The sequence below is a fragment of the Archocentrus centrarchus genome, unplaced genomic scaffold (assembly GCF_007364275.1).
Source record: "Archocentrus centrarchus isolate MPI-CPG fArcCen1 unplaced genomic scaffold, fArcCen1 scaffold_27_ctg1, whole genome shotgun sequence".
Taxonomy (NCBI): domain Eukaryota; kingdom Metazoa; phylum Chordata; class Actinopteri; order Cichliformes; family Cichlidae; genus Archocentrus; species Archocentrus centrarchus.
Window position 1 is genome coordinate 1,611,356 of NW_022060257.1, and position 17,057 is coordinate 1,628,412.

Below are 17,057 nucleotides of genomic sequence, written 5' to 3' on the forward strand. Positions count from 1 at the left end.
TGGCGCGTTCCTGCAACACCATCATTCCCATAGATTTCCCTGTGGCTTGGACTGCACAGCGCTGCACGCGGAGGCAAATGTCCGTAATCACAGTGATCTCTTCCCACACACTCGGGTCGGGCCTAGTCGTCATATCCTCGCACAGCTCTGCTTGATAAGCAGCGAGCATGGAGGAGACATTCAGCGCCCTAGCAGCCAAGGCCGCCGCCTTGTAGGCCCTTTCAGTCATGACGGACTGAAAACGGTCCACCTTTGACGGGAGTGTGGGGTTCCTGGAGGATGCCGCTGCTCGCCGCGGATGGAGGTGGGCTGCAACTAACGGTTCCATAGGGGGCATGCGGAGTAAGCCGCGCTTCTCCATGCCCTCAAAATCCAAGGAAGAAGCCCCTTGTATTGGGCTTCTGCTGCTGAACGGGCGGTCCTTCCACGAGACCGCTATCTCTTCCAACAGCTCCGGGAAGACTGGGAGTAACTGCTTCGCCGCCCTGGTGGCCTGGGGCAATTTCTTCCCCTCGTAACGTGATCTGGTGGTCTCCATTACGACGTCGGGCCACGGAATGTTCAGCCTGGAAGCAGCGCGTTTGCACACATTCTGCAAATCCATGCTGGGAGCGGGGGAAGCTGATGCGCTGTCCTCGCCCCGGGAGGTGGCTGCAGTGTTAGGCTTGACAGCCTGAGGGGAGGGAACGAAAATTTCATCTTCGTCCACCTCATCGTCGGATACGAGGAGCTCTGAGGTGTCCTCATCATCATCCTCATAATCCAACTCTAGCACGTCTTCCAACGGCGGAGCCGTCGCGGCTAGGTCCAGCTGTGAGCCCCAGCTGGTGCCAGCGCGCGGTTCGGCTTCCGCAATTTCTTCCTTGTCACCACCATCTGCCGCGGTCCCGGCTGTGGGCAAGAAAGGATCTGCTCCCGACAGGCTAGCTTGGCGCGCTAGCCGTCGACGGAGACTCTTCATGGTGAACCGGGCACAGTGCACGCATGAACCGGGGGCTTCGAGCGCAAGCTGGGCATGTTCCAGCCCGAGGCAGCAAGAGCAGACCTGGTGTGTGTCTTTGCTCGAGATTTTGTTGCCGCAAACGCAGAGTCGAGCCCCGGAGTCTCCGCTTCCTCTGGTGTGAGGGAATGCCGGGTTCATCTTCGTTAGCTGGGGTGCCAACTATGATGACAGCAAAAGAGAGAACGGTGTTGGCTGGCGTGCCAAACCGTAATTAACCACCTTACCGGAGGGTAGGTGGTAAAACGCCCTGGTCTATGGTGAAGACTCACGGGGAGAGGTGAGCAAAAGAAGGCAGCTAGCGCCCGGCGACGGAGAAGTTAGCTGACACTCCTGTCTGTGGACAGTTCAACTAGCTAGCCTATTTGCTCCTGAGATATGCTCCGAAGCGAGAAGAGGTTTTTGAATAATGACTATGTTGTAGCGCAAGCTACTTAAAGGTGGGTGGCTCCGCCTGACATGGTCATCGCGATCACCAGCCAATCAGGATTGGCGTAATGAGATAAATGCTTCTGAGGAATACGCAGGGAGGCGCATCCCATAGTGAGACATCGAAACGAATGCTAGGAATGAGAACTTGGAAATGATGTAGTACTGAGTTATAACATGGGCAGAACAAGTCAGTGTTATTTTTATTGTCCATATTCAGTAAAGCAGAATTGTCTTCTTACCGCAGAAGCACTGGCAGAAAGTACATAGTTGCGAGGTCTGGTTTCCTGAAAATCTGGAGCTGTCTACAGAAACAGTACAATTACTTCATTTTTTATGTTGTTTAAACAAAGCACTCCTACTCAAAAAAAAAAATTCCATGCCATGAAAAACACAGTTAAAAACAAACCAAATAAATCAGCTGGTCTGTTATTTAAAATAACAGAGAGTAACTGATGCTCATTTAATGTCCTTTTAAAGAAAAAAGAACAAAAAGCACAGCAAAAATAAACCATCATTGTCATGAGTTACATTTTTATTGACAAGACAGAATAGATCAGTTATTACTGGCTGATTACTGAGCCTTTCCAAAATATGAATAGACTTTAAATTTATACAGAATTAATGCATTTCATTCAGTTCACTTTTAAAGGGCTCAGTCTGAAGCTTCAAATTAAATTTCTTTGCCTTCCACTTGTTGAGTAAAGGTAGTGCCATTTGTTTTCATTTGAAAGGGAACTTGTGCCACTTGCAGAGGTGGTACAAGTGGCTGGTGATTAACATCTGTCAACATACTTTCACCTGAGGTGTGTCTGAGGTCATAAAAGAAAGGTGCAAAGCGGTGATGCAACAAAGCTGAATGTAAACAACCACCACTGAAACTGGTGACTAATGTGTTCAAGTCACTGATCTGACTAATCCCAGTGTAAATAGGACACTCATATTCTCATATATTTATATTTTATATTTGTTTTATATTTATTTATTTTATCATATTTATTTTAGTTTTTTTTTTTCCTAGACATGCTAACATGCATACTGCCAAACGTGTTCATCACCAGACTGAAAACAAAGGATAAAAGTACAAGTTATTTTATCCAGTTTAAAAGAGAAACAAAATCAAGATTGAAGAATGGCTATCAAGGCACATGATGGAATAAAATGAAAGGAAAAATAGCAGAGGATGTTTTTTACTTGTTTCATTTCATTAATTAGAATGGTCGTGGTGTTCAGTGAGGCATCTGGACCTGTCTCCCATTGCAGTAAGGCTCTGTGAATGTGGCTGTGTGCACCAGAGTTTATAGTTTTCCAGCAAAATGCCTTTTCACTATAGCTGCAACATTTAAGATGTCTGAATTCACAGCAATGTATAGTTGTCAGCTTATTATGAGCACATATTTGTAATAAAGACTTTATGAATATGCAGGTACATTTTACTGATGCCTAGTCACAGATAATACGCAGATGCTGTACTGGTCAGTGCTGTTCATTTGAACGATACATCAACTGTGGCTGCCATATTGTTCAGAGAGAGCTGGGCATCCTAAGGCACACATGTTTATAGCTTCATAGATCTATACATATTTAAAGAGTATCATAACCTACTAAACTTTTCAAGTGAATCTAAGGCTGTTTGCATTGTTCCAAATGCTACAGTTGAGTTTATGAGACAATTAAGCTTAAAGTGCTGGTTTTCATATTAAAGATGTGTATATCGATAGTAACTATAAGCGTTCTATAATTAAATTTTGAATATGAATATTACAAGTCTGCTGATACAAATACAGTTGTCATAATCTTTCTGATAGATTACTTTAATTAAAATGTTATTCCTTTTATCTTAACCTTATATAAGTCACCTATCATCAAACGAGCTTAAAACAAGGATTACCTATAGTTAAACACATCATAGAACAACTTCTCTCATTTTTGGCATTTCTGTCATTAGCACATGAAAAAGCAGCACAAAAGTGTGATACAGAAATGGGTCAGACCCCCTGAGCTTCAGAATTACATAAGCAGATGCCCTGAGCAAGATGGCAGCAACAGAGACGCATGCTAACAGCACAGATGCTGCATCTCCCTGTATATATGTATGGATGCTTTTCTAGGAGATGGAGCACAGTAACAGAGAATATAGGGACAAAACCAAGATTCAGATACTGTGTATTGATATCCATCCACTGAAAAGTATTCTCGGTCTTCAGTGACAGAGCACTAAGTTAAGAAATTTGTGAAGAAAAGTCTCACGTTTCAATTCTGCTTGTTTTTGACTGAGACATTAACCAGGGACCCATTCTCCATACTTTGCATCAACTGATGATCCAGGATCTGTTAGGTCTGATTCAAGTTCGTTTGGGTCTTCAAAGCCACAAGAGAATTAGATTCAATTATCTGAAACTACGAATGAAACTTTCCTGCCTCCCACTTGGCATTCCTCAAACCACAGAGTTGATGATTGTGGTTTCCTGTATCAGAATTGTTTCCTCTGACAGTGAATACAAGTGTATGCACTCACTGTCACGGAAAACCATTCTGAAACCACAAGGAGGCTCAGCCATCTGCCGTGACCAGTTGGGGGTGGGGGGAGGGAGACAGAACAAACAGACACACTGTGGAAGAGAGCTAAAGATTAATAATAACTAATGATTAAATGCAGATGGGTGTATAAACAGAGTAAAAAGAGGTGAATTAAAAAGAAATACTCAGTGCATCATGGGAACCCCCCCCAGCAGCCTGCTGACAACTGGTTAGTGTATATGCAGCATAACTAAGGGAGGGTTCAGAGTCACCTGATACAGCCCTAACTATAAGGTTGATGCTCTCTCTCTTTCTAGTCCCTGTCAGTTCTCTCGCTGCAGCATTTTGGATCAGCTGAAAGCTTTTAAGGGAGCTTTTAGGACAGCCTGATAAGGTTGCTGTGACAGCCAATCCAACATCTGTTGTGAAGAACCCAAAAGATTAAAAATCCAGCCAAATCATAGCTACACATATAGAATTCGTGAAGAGAATGGGCCCCGAGCTGAGATGCCAAATGGTACATCACACTGTGTGAGGTACTTTCAGTAAACACAGTTTGCCTTTCTTACAGAGGCAGCTGGTAGAATATATACTATCATTAGTGACAGTTCAATCTATTGTAAAAATTTGTTCCATGACTCGTCTTGACTTTCCACCACACCGTATAATAGTCAAGCCTTCTCTGTATCAACTTAACTTGAGGTGAAAGTTATTTTTCCAGTCCCCTGCTTTGCATTATTTTGTCCAATTATTAATTATTAATAGTTTTTTGCCTGCAATAATGTCACAAAATTAAATTGAGCCAAAGCAGGTATGACAAGAAAAACAACCCAAGGCGTGCATCTGAAATCTTTAAAAATGTTCTCAATACTCACTTCACCCTCGCACTGCAAAGAATATATAGACAATTATGGTTAATGTCAGCACTGCCAAAGATTAATCATCAGAATCATTGTAGGAAATGATGTGGGGACATGATTGTGAGCCACTTATAAACTCACCGTGGCCTTTGCTTCAGCCACTTTTGCCTTCTTCACTCGTGCTTTACAGGCATCAAGGTCCAGGCGAAGATTCTCCAAAAGACGGCGTTCTTTCTATACAATGACACAATCAGTGAGCTCTTTAGTTCATTGCAACTTTACAATATTACTAACTTAATAACTTTCATGACAACCCTACAATAGTAGAGAACCAAACAATCAGAAGATCCCCTATGAGCAAGCATTAGGCAAGGTCAGGAAGGAAAATCACACTTTCACATGAAGTAAACTTCACCCTTCATCTTAAAGAGTAGACGGAAAAGATGATTACAGAAACCATGAAAAAGGACAAAACACAAACTAAGCAACACACGAGACAAAAGTTAATGATATGCAATAGTGGCGCAGAAATCCTTCTTGATATCCTTTAATCAAAAAAGATAAAGCTTATAGTTCAATCACTGACACAAGGCCACTGGCCTCTGAGGAAAACACGCTGTCGTCCAACAACAGCAGAACGACAATACTGACCTCTGCTGGTCACATCTCAAAGGAAAACACTTGATTGCTCACTGGAGGTTTTTAAAGAGTGAAAAATTGTATTTAAACATATTGGCTGGCTGTTTTTTAAAGTTCATTAGTCGGAAAAAATGCAAGCAGCCCAAGCTTTATAGTATCTCACAGCTCTGATGTACAGCAGCATTCCAACAAGTCACTGGTGAGGAGTGGTGATTTTATCTCAGGAAGCTCATTAAACATTCATCCTGTTTTTGCCATCTTTTTAAAATCATATGCAGCTGTTTACAGGCAGTGGTAAGAAATCCTACATTTTGAGTCAGGAAATGCTAATGTGTTGTAATGATTCTGTAAACTATATCAGTCAGAGAAAGTGCAACCAACCCCAGCTTGCAGATCCCACACGACATCTTTATAACCCACAGCGTGGATTTACAGTTGCACTTCTGAGGTGGTGCTTGTGAAGAGTAATCATAAAAATAAACAGGCTTTCACCAACTCATCTGGAAAATATAACATTTCCTTATGCAAATTCTCCACCAGGACCACAATTTACTGTACAAAACCCTAACCCTAAGCCATGTTGGAGTGAACAAAGCGGACAGAGCGGACAGCATGGAAAGTATATTAAAGAACTAATACATTAAAGCGCTAATAAATTGAACAATAAAGTTGATAGACACAAAAACACACACACACACACAGATGCATGCACACACAGGTATACCAATACTTTGACTAAATTCATAATTCCCTCTTTTTCATAGAACGTTTTCTTCTTTAGTGACACTGATATTGAGATGCATCATAGATGATTGTTTCACAATATACTGGGTATTACAGAATCACTATGTTGTGATACAGAGGTTATTGTGGACCAGCACTTTGCATCATATCAATATTGTTATTATGACTCCTACAGTAACCACTAAACATACCTATTCTTTTTAGTGTAAATAATAACCAATGGTGTTCAGATACCCACTACTAAAAATATGCTACTTTAATATTTCACATTTCAGACCTTGCATTATCTGCAAGGATAATCTGATTCAAACAGCAATAAAATGGAAGCGGTGTTCCAGACTCACTGAAATGGTCCTCCAGTCTCCTTCCAGAAAGTTCCTGAGAGGTGTAAGAAAGCTGAGGGCTGACGTCTGGAGGAACTCCCTCTCTACTGCTCCTAATCTTTTCTCACACTCTCCTACCTTCATCAAAGTGCTCCCTGAAAAAAACACATGAGATCCATTCACCACAGATACTCAGAACATGCTGAAAGCACAGCATAGCACTGGTGAAGAAGAGAGATTTGAAATTTGAACTTGACAACTATTTATTGATAATTAATGACCAGGATGTGTGATATGTGTACATGTTAATGTACACCGTCAGCTTCATCTGGCGGCAGCAGAATAAAATGGATTCAACTCTAAAACTGTAGTTTAGGTCAAGTTTTAGCAAAATTATATGATTTCCTCAATTACAGTTCCAGCTCAAAATGTGATTGTTATGGTCCTGGATCAGTTTATCCAGTGTTTGAGGGATTTTTTTATTTGTTTTTATTGGGCTTTCTAGTTATATTAAATATTCTGAGATTCCAGGTTTTGCTTAGTGTTTATAGCTTTTTGTATTTTTCTCCCTCAGTGTTCCACCCTCTTGAGATTTAATGTTTCTTGTGTGTAGCCTCTAGTTTTGCTTCCTGTGTCTTGTCTTCAGTGTTCACCTATGTCTCATTCTCCCCAGCTGTCTCCGCTCCCCAGTTGTCATACTCTATGTTTATAAACAGTTGTTGTCCCTCCTTGTCCTTTGTCAGAGTGTTAATCTTCATCCTGTGTTTCCCAGGTCGAATGTTTCCAAGCCCTCGACTTTGGATTTCAAAAAGTTTTTTGTTCATTATGTTTCACCTTTAGTACTTTTGCCATCGGCCAAAAATAAACGGCTTGTACTTGACTCCAAAACACAGTTTACAGTGATGCCATTTATATTACCTCATTGTGTCTTTCCTGCAGTGTTTATTATTGTTTCACAGTCTTTTAAGTTTAAAATTTAAGGTGAACCTCATAACTTAAGCAGAAGACAGTAAAATGCTATATGTCTATATGTACAATAAGCTACTAATAAGCAGCATTGCAGGAGCTTGGATTTAGTCAACCATGAGTCAGGCCAGTGCTTCAGATCTTCAACAGCTGCCTGATAAAAGAAAATAAGCTCAAAGCGCACCTGTCTCTTAGATAGCTACAGGAAACATATGATAGCGGTTACTGCTGCTAAGGGAGGTTGTTAGAGGCTATTAAATAAAGAGTTCACTTACTTTTTTCCCCAGCCTGTTCTGTCTGAGATTACGCTAACAGAGAGATTAGTATGTGTAAAAATGTAACAAGTAGCAACTGCAAAACTATGTGCTATGTGTGGAAGTGAGGCAGCACATTTGAAAAGGTTTCAGCTGTGGTTTAGGACTGAAATGTGAAGCTTTCAACTGAATCTGGAAGAGGTATTTGTTTTTCTCATTTTGAGCAGCTTTGTGCAGCTGCCACCAACTCAGTTTTGAATGACACTGAATCTAAAAAAATCCAAAAATGTTCATTTTTTGGTAATTTAATATTAAAATGTAAACTTTCATATATTCTATATTCATTCCAAATAAAGTGAAATAGGTCAAGCCTATTTTGTTTTTAATTTTGATGATTATGGCTTATAGTGCAGTAGAAATCCTCCCAAAAAGAAAAAAAACGCACACACTTTGTTCAAAAGTCCTGACTATGATAAATCCAACACTATATTATGATATGCAACTGTATCAAGTACACTCAGTGTTCTATATTAAAAAGTGTGTGATATGATCCAAGTAAAATATACAAGTGGTTCCCTCTGAGCAAATTACTGAGGAAATGAGTGCCTGACAACTGAGAGCAGACAGATAAATGAGGGTATTGATAAAGAACCCTGAGTGGAGGGCAGGTGACACAATTTGAATTTCTGATTGCGTTGTAGATTTTTAAGGACAAATAATTTGATAGAAACTTGATATTGTTCTGTGTTTGGTAAGCGGGTCCACCGTTCAGAGAACAGTTCCATAAACACCGCTGATTTGGGCTGATCACCACCAGCAGACGCAGGTACAGGTAACAGCATTGTGGGTTACGTAAGTGACAACTTACTGGGCTGAATCTAGAGATGGCAAGAATCAGGGAGAGAAAGTGTGGAGAGAAACAGGCAGGGACAAAAAAATTATTCTAATCAAATGTCTCAATGTGTCCAAAGCAGGTAGACCCAAACCTGGATCAATCTGCTCCCAGCGCACAGAAGCCAGAGCAAAACAACAGACCAACATCATCAGACCAATATCCAGGGCCAGATTTGGCTAAAGCATTCCACCTCCACCCAACTTTGACCATGAAAAACAAGCTTCAACATCAACCAACCTCCCCCAGCCCACACACACTTCCAGAGCGACTGCATTGGCATTACCATCCCCTCATGCAAATGGACTGGGGAGCTATTTATTTCCAGGAATGAGCAAACACTTTGGATGACACATCACCACAATGCTCATGCTTGAGGTCATGGGCCTGAATATAATTATTGCTTTGGATCACCAACCACAAAACATCTGCCAGACCCCAAAGAAGACAGCGAGGACTCAGCAAAGCTCAGGAAAAGATGCTGTGAGGACAGCATCTCTGTCAGCAGACAGCAACATCAATACACCTTCTAGGATGCTATAAAACTCTGGGGAGGACATCTAAATGACAGGTTAGGTGCAGGATTGCCATGCTCCTGCATAAATCAGATTCTCATATTGATTTATTGAGACCTGGATTTCCTGTGACATTTGTTGCACTTGTCCCTGACAACTGGTGCAGCAACAGAATGCAGAGCGCTGATTAGTTTGTTCAAAGCAATATTGATCTTCACATTTCCACAGAGGGACTTGATTTGATTTACTGGCCTGACACATGTGCCTGTATTATGCTTTCACGTGAACTACGTGGTGACACAGAACAGAAAGCTATGTAATAATGCTTAATAAACAAGTTTCTTTCGTTCTACATGGAGGAAATACAGAGAAATACAACCCAGAGAATAATTATTACTATCTCTACTGGAAGAGAAACCTTTTCTTCTAGCAATTAATCGATACTTGTCAATGAGAGAACAGAGAAAACGTTCTCCTTATTGGTTTCACTTTCCTCCAGAGCGGTATATTCTTGCTCCCTCAGGACAGACTTCATTTAGTTACATCATGCTTGTATCATGCTGAAAGCTCTGCCTCTCATTCTACTTTTAGAAAATCAAACTGCTCTGTTGGGATTGTGTGGCACTATTACATCTTTAAGATACAATGGGACCTAAGTTTTCAAGGCCTTGTATGTGAGAAGAAGGATTTTAAATTCAATTCTGGATTTAACAGGGAGTCAATGAAGAGAAACCAGGATGGGGGAAAAGTGATATGTACATCTAGCATATTTTAATTCACATTGCTTTAGTAATTGCTTCAGTAATGTATGTATGAATGCATTTGTTAACCTGAGCAAACAGGTTTGATTCTGATACAGAATTAAATCAATAATAGCCTCACTCTATTTTTAACTAACTTGTTTTTAGGGATATTCATACTCACCATATGGAGTTTCAGGACCAAATTCCCTTGAGGCATCCTGCATATACTGACCCAGCAGCTCCACATTAGTAACCCTGGACGGCACCTTCCAGTCAAGCTTTTCATAGACAAACTCCTCAATTCTGGCACCTGCAGAGAAAAATAAAGAAGAGTTTATTTCATGGCACAGCTGGAAAACAAAGAAGCAGTTGAAAATGTTACACCTCATGCTAATTAAATTAAAGCTATACCCAGAAATAATGACCTGTGTTTTCAACCCCTGCAGACTGCACATAATGAACAGACAGACAGAATTACAAAGTGTGTCCACTTTGTAATTTGTAGAAGAGCTTTCACAAGATAAACAGTCACTACGATTCATCTTTAATAACCTGTAACCCATGGTAGATGTCCATTTTCACACTTTTCAGCCTCCCCTTGTGGCTAAACAAATTCAATTTGAAGTGTGGTGAAGTAAAAGTTTAAAACTGCATGAAATGTAAAGAGTAAAAAAACCCTCATAACTTTATTTCAGCAAATTACTTAAGTAAATGTATTTAGTAGCCAATGAAAGAAAAAGAAAAAGGAAAAAAAAAACTAACTTCAAGATGTATTCACCCATATATGTAGTACATTTCCTTAGCCAAAGCAAGTGCTGCTGTATATGTTCAAGATAATGCAAAAACTACCCGGTTGAATATCGTGAAACCTGGTAGAGGCTGTGCATGTGTGAAGGAAAAGCCTACAGAATTTTGGTGTCAATATGGACCGTTTTCTTCAAAAGTGTGGAATAGTGCATTGGCATTGTGTAGGATGCACTCTAGGAATGCATTTCTTAGTAAATTATGCAATCTCCACAAGGGAATGCAAAGAAAATTTTCCCCATGAGGTGCTACAGGTAGCACAATGTGAATGAATGCTGCTTGTGACAGTGGTAACATTTTCACTGAAATGAAAAAGAAAAAAAAAACAGGCCACTGAATTAACAATGAATTTTAAGAATTTTCTGTTATTTTGTCCTCTATTTGTAATGTAGTCAGTACGAAAAATTTACACAATATAACTTCATAGATGAAAATGTTTGACACAAGCCCAACATTAGAAGCTCCTCAGCAGAAACATTAAGACATAAATTACCTGTATGTAATCTATTAGACTTGGGTTGTCACCTTGAATCTCTAGATACTGAAAAAAAAACTGCTGATTAAATGTGCAAGAGCTCAGTCATAGTGATGACCCAAAGCCGATTGTTGTTTTCTTCTTACAGCACAATAACAATCTGCTTTGGGTGAGTCATTTTCAGAAACTCGTGCACACAGTCATCTCACTCAAATGAAACGCCCAGGCTGCTGAACTCTACATGACCAGAGCCAAACAGCAAACAAGAAGCTTTAACAGCAGACGGGGTTGTGCACACAGACTGTACATCAGAAATGGACACAGCAACTGTGCCGTCATCAATTAAAAAGTGAGGTCCCATTGTGAAACCACAAGATGAGCATGTTGGCCCTCACCATTGTGGTGTTTTGAAACCAGACAAGTGTTCTGACTGAGAAACCTGGTGACTTATTTATGAATCATTCAAGCATAAAAAAATGCACCTAACTCAAGGGATGAACTGTGTTGTGTCTACACATAAACAACTTAGCAAAGAACTGATTTTAAATTATATCTTTAGGCACTTTATGACTAGCAGCCTCTTGCATAAACACATTTGTTTCTATTTACTTAGTTGAATCTACAAAAATACCAACAATAACAGAGTTTGACAGACATAATATATTATTTTTGGGAATCACTGTGTTGTTGCAAAGAGCTATTAGCCAAAAATATGGCATAATTCAGCATGGCGTGCACTGTGTCCTTAAAACTCTTGAGGACACTGGACAAGTGAAGGACACAAGAAGAAGTGTCAGGCCTACAAAAACTATCTACAGGAGGTGAACAGTATCTGAAAGCCATGTCCTGAGCCTGAGAGATGCATCTGTCAAGAAATCATTGTTAAGGATGGGAAACAGGGACAAAAGGCTAAAAAAAAAAAAAAAAATCCAAATCACAACAACTGGACAGAAAATTGTCATCAATATGTATGGAGGAGGTCAGGAGAGAGGTACAACAGTAAGTGTCTACAGCCATCTGTAAAACACAGTGGAGGCTTTGTCACAGCTTGGTGAAAACTGATGGAAAAAGGTTTGGCTGAGAGACTTTAGACTGTGTTGTGGAATAAGGGTGGTTTACAAAATATTGACTTTCAAGATTGTAGAAACTCTGCTTTTCCCTTATATACTGTATTTTCATGTATGTTTGCACATGTTTGAATAAATTTCCACACCCATTTTCCTTGCAAAATAAAAAGAAATGAGGGGTGGCACAAGACTTTTACACAGTACTGCATGCTCACTGACTCACTCTTTCAACATTGAAATCCACTTGTCATTTCCTCATGAATTATAACATTTACAAGTGAGTCAGAGACCACTGTTACAGCATGTACACCTGAAAAAAACACATAAGCACGACTGGAGGCTGTCTATTTGAAGGCTTGATTAAAAGTCCGGTTTGACAAATGTCAGGCCCCCTCCACTACGGAACTAGCTCCAAGTTTGGATTCAAGAGGCAGACACTCTCTCTCTCTACTGTTAAGATTATACTTCAAACTTTCCTTTTTGATAAAGCTTGGAGTCAGGGCTGGATCGTGTGAGCCCGAACACTGCCTTAGTAATGCTGCAATAGGCTTAGCCTTCTTGGAGCTTTTCCATAATACACTGAGCGCTTCTTCTTCACTCATCTGTTTTCACTCCCTGTGTGTTTATCCACCACTAGTGTATTTAATCATTAGCAATGATTAAACTCAGGCTGTCTCTCTTTTAGTCTGCCTTTTGTCCTGTCTTTCGCTGCCCCCCTCTCTTTGCCCCTCACCCCTATCCCTGAACCTGGTTCTGCTGGAGGTTTCTTCCTGTTAAAAGGGAGTTTTTCCTTCACACTGTCGCCAAGCCTTTGCTCATAGGGGATTGTGTGATTGTTGGGGTTTCTTTCTAACATTGTACGATCTTTACCTTACAATATAAAACACATTGAGGCAACTACTGTTGTGAATTGGTGCTATATGAATGACACTGAATTGAACTCAATGTTCCCCAGAAGCTGGGCAGTGGGACTACTGAGGTGGCCCCACTCACTTCTTCACTGCCCCTTAATTTCATCTTCACCTTAGACATGGGGTGGGGGGGGTGGGGTGGCTGAACACTGTTGAAGTCGGGTGCTTGGCTTGTGTGTGTGTGCATGTGTGCATGTGTGCATTATGGCTGGTCATGGGTCTGGCTGTGCTGTGGGACATGCTTACTCCCCACTGGTCATTGTTGGCCACCCGGATGTGGGCACTTGGTGGTTCCAGGGTGCATGGCTGGGTGTTGTGCCATGGTTGTTGGCCCACTCCCTTAAGGGTTGTGGTTCTGGATAGGGGTTATCTGGTGCCTGGGGCTCTGGGGGTCCCGCCCTCAGCTTGTGCTGGGATGACTAGCCTCTGACGGAGCCGGCTCCCATTATCTCTAGTTCTAGTTGCCCTTTGGCCACAGGAACTCCAGCTGGGACCTCCCTCCTTCAGGGGTGGGCACACAGTTATCAGTATGTGGGGTCTCTAGTCTTTAGTGCTCTTGGGGGTCTGTGGACAACCTGGGTTTCCTGAGTTTTTCTCTGTCCGTCTCTGGGTTGTTGTTGCAGACTCTCACCTTCATTCGACCCCTCGAGTAGGTTTCATTACACACACACACACACACACACACACGCACGCACGCACGCACGCACGCACGCACGCGCGCACACACACACATGCATGCACATGCAACAGAACAAGAGTGTGTGTTTGTTGTTTGTTCGTGTGTTCTTCTCTTTCAGGTGCTGTTCGTTGGGGGGGTTGAGGGGGGTTATGTGCTTTGTTACAGATGCGGCAGATCAATTCACATTCAAATACTTGTTATTGATCATGGCTTTCTTGAATAGCACATTGCTTATGAGCTGATTTTTTTTAACTGGTGGAAAACTGTAAATCAAGAAAACTGCATTCTGCAACATATGTGGAGAAAATTTGACTTTATATAGCCCACAAACACACACATCACTACACACTATGAAATATTGTTAAAGCTGGAGAAATGAAGGTAACTGTTAACTGGTAAGAGATGACTTGAGGAATATAGTATATGGACAGCTACTATAGGGAGAACTGGGTGCCAATGAGAAAGAATAAGGGGAGTCAAATGCTCCCGTTATTTCAATCTCATCTCTAAGTTTAGAAATAGCTCCACAAGCCTTCAATGGCCAACACCTGTGAAGTTCCTATTGTCACTCTCTGTATGTAAATTATAAACTCTTCTATTAGAGAAGTGATTTAACAGAGGAAATACTGATAACAGGAAATACTGTTAGCATTTAACTCTCCAACTCTAACAAGGTTTTGATGATTTGTGTAAAGACTCATATGTTGCTTGTTGTTAGGCTATATGTAGACATGCATCTACATACAGTGCAGAGTGGATGATTGAATATATTTGAATACACTGTAAAAGCTGGTGATCAATATAAATCATACAAAAACCTTAGATTTTGCATTTAAAAGTGACTTCACTTGTCAGGACAATCTGCTCATATCCTGTGAAACACTGACTCACTGTCTCTACTGTTGCTACTGTTAATATTAATCTGTTTTATACTAATAATTCAGAGACATGAAAGGTTTCTGTACTCTAGAGCAGGCCGGCGAAATACTCACCAGTATGATCAACTGTGGCATGCAGAATCAAACAGTCACAAGTTAGAGCCCCCTGTTCTCAAATATTAATCAAATAGCTCAGGACAGGCAATGATATGTTGTGATTAGAGCTAAGTTAAGGGTTTGGCTCAGCATGAAGCCAACAGTCCCTTTAAGTGTAATATGGCTATACGAACGCTGCAGACACATTCCACTTCAAAGCATTTTTAACATGGCCAAAAATCATTTTTCTCCCAAAGAAAGTAAACGCTCAGAGCTGCCTGCACATAAATCAAGTTAGCGAGCTAAGATCAGCCAGCTGGCTGTAAGTTATGTACACTGCATGAGCCCGGTGTTAGTTATTTCTTAATGTCAGCTAACATGAAACTAGCAATTTATCAGTCAAACCAGTCCCAAGACTGGATGACAAAACTGATGTTATTTATTTAAGATACTGTTTTGCAGGAAAGCTGCAATTCATCCACATTAGCAGCCAAAGCTAACTTTTCTGAGCAGAAAGCCATCCCATTGTTGGTGCCCATTTTCTTTATGCTTTACATTACAATCCACGTGCAGAAATGCAAGACTTTGTTCTGCTGAGTGGCACCAACCTGAAAAGTGCTACATGAATAAACTGCTTACTTACAGTGCATTTGGGTGACACACACTGCATGTACTATAATAATAATAATAACACACTATTGGATGCTTTAGAATGCAGTCATAAACTAACACTATTGCCGCAAAGTTAAAACATGCTATGATTGTATTACTACTCCTATGCTATCATATAGCATATTACTGTCTAATTATACAGTGCAATAAAGGCCACTCACAGCTAAAAAATATGCAATGTCTGACTGGAATCTTAAAAATGGCAGTAACAGCACATAAAACCTGCAGTCATACTGCAGGCCTTTTTAAGGCTCTTGTGAGTGTAACTTCATAACAGGTGTTAAGTTACATTAGCTGAGTCTCACCTTATGTTTTTCTCATTTTTAAAATGGTTAGGAAATCCAAATGTTGATGCTTGTGACAGCTTACAGTCTAAATAACTGCTGGCAGAAGCTGTGGCCTTCTTGAGGCTTGTGTTTGGCCACTCAATGAAAAACTGGCCATCGCTGATGCCAAAAAGATGTTAAATTTTTCAGTGTGCCAAGTCATGCTATGTTTTACTGGCTTCATTTTTTGTTTATTTAGGCAACATGAACTAATTTAATTTTTCTACATAGCAATTAATATGGCTCCATTCTGAGTGTATATTGTACATTCGGTGGCCACAGAATTTATGACAGAACTGTCATGTTCAGTTACATATGTACCTAATAAAGTGGACAGTGAGTGTATAGGTGGATTGAATAATCCCCTTATGTCCCTTTTACCTTTAGAAAAGAATCAATCTAGTTATGCTTGATGATAAATGGTATGTAGACATGACTATCCTTTCCACCTGTAATAACAGGATAGCTATGTTGATGTCATACTTGGATTGGGCTGTAGCAGGACCTCAGTCTGCCTGAAGATTTTCTCAGTCCAGAGTTTGGTGCAGTCTGCACGGCTCATCAGGTTCTCAAAGTGAGCGTCTAACTCGGTCTTCTCTGCCTGGCCCAACTTCTCCTCTGTGAACTGAGGCACACACAACACACACTCTCACATGTGAACACATCTTCACCTGTCTGCTCAGTCAGTTTTTCCATACATGCAAAGACACACGTAAATACGTAACATTAAGTAATGTGACGCCATGAAGGAGTCCGGTTAACGACCTGATCATCACTGCCGGTCCCATCTCCCCCGTCACCCTTAACAAAATGAACAAACGTTTACGTTTCTGCTATATTCGTGCCTCTTTTACCTTATAAATAATTAATATTAGCTACGTTCGCTTGCCAGAGACAGCACTAGGACGGTCCCATGTTTAATTGCGCTACTGGCCTAAACTAGGAGAAGAGCATAGTTGAGTATTTTATTAATATACAGCATTCCGCTCGACACAGCGCTTTACTGCAAAGTCAGATGACTGTACCAAATTATAAGTAACGCTGATAACAGCTGACTGCCAAAGTGAAAGGACGCGACAGTCGACCCTACAACACTTTCAGCTCGGGCGCTACTTTATTACCTGGACGGCTCGCGTCAGAAACAGCCCGGCTCCGGAGGCTAATTTCTTCACGCTGAAATCCATTTCGTCTGATTATGATATTATTACACTGGAAGCAGAGCACCCCAACACCATCTGCTAGATGTTACGGCACACACCAAAAG

General features: G+C 40.9%; 1 protein-coding gene across 4 annotated transcripts in view; it reads right to left on the bottom strand.

The window, feature by feature from the left end:
• Positions 1-17,050, bottom strand: part of LOC115776176 (endophilin-B2-like) — a 44,838-nt gene extending 27,788 nt beyond the window's left edge. Inside the window, exons 1-8 of one of the 4 annotated variants that reach the window (XM_030723756.1) lie at positions 16,915-17,050; positions 16,277-16,418; positions 14,814-14,825; positions 10,067-10,195; positions 6,537-6,670; positions 4,951-5,043; positions 4,825-4,836; positions 1,672-1,734 (exon numbers count right to left, since the gene is read on the bottom strand). In XM_030723756.1, coding sequence (XP_030579616.1) covers positions 1,672-1,734; positions 4,825-4,836; positions 4,951-5,043; positions 6,537-6,670; positions 10,067-10,195; positions 14,814-14,825; positions 16,277-16,418; positions 16,915-16,977 — 648 coding nt within the window. In that variant the 5' untranslated portion in view covers positions 16,978-17,050. The remainder of the gene's footprint in view (positions 1-1,671; positions 1,735-4,824; positions 4,837-4,950; positions 5,044-6,536; positions 6,671-10,066; positions 10,196-14,813; positions 14,826-16,276; positions 16,419-16,914) is intronic. The other 3 variants (XM_030723757.1, XM_030723758.1, XM_030723759.1) reach the window with 3 other exon arrangements.
• Positions 17,051-17,057: the final 7 nt, after the last annotated feature.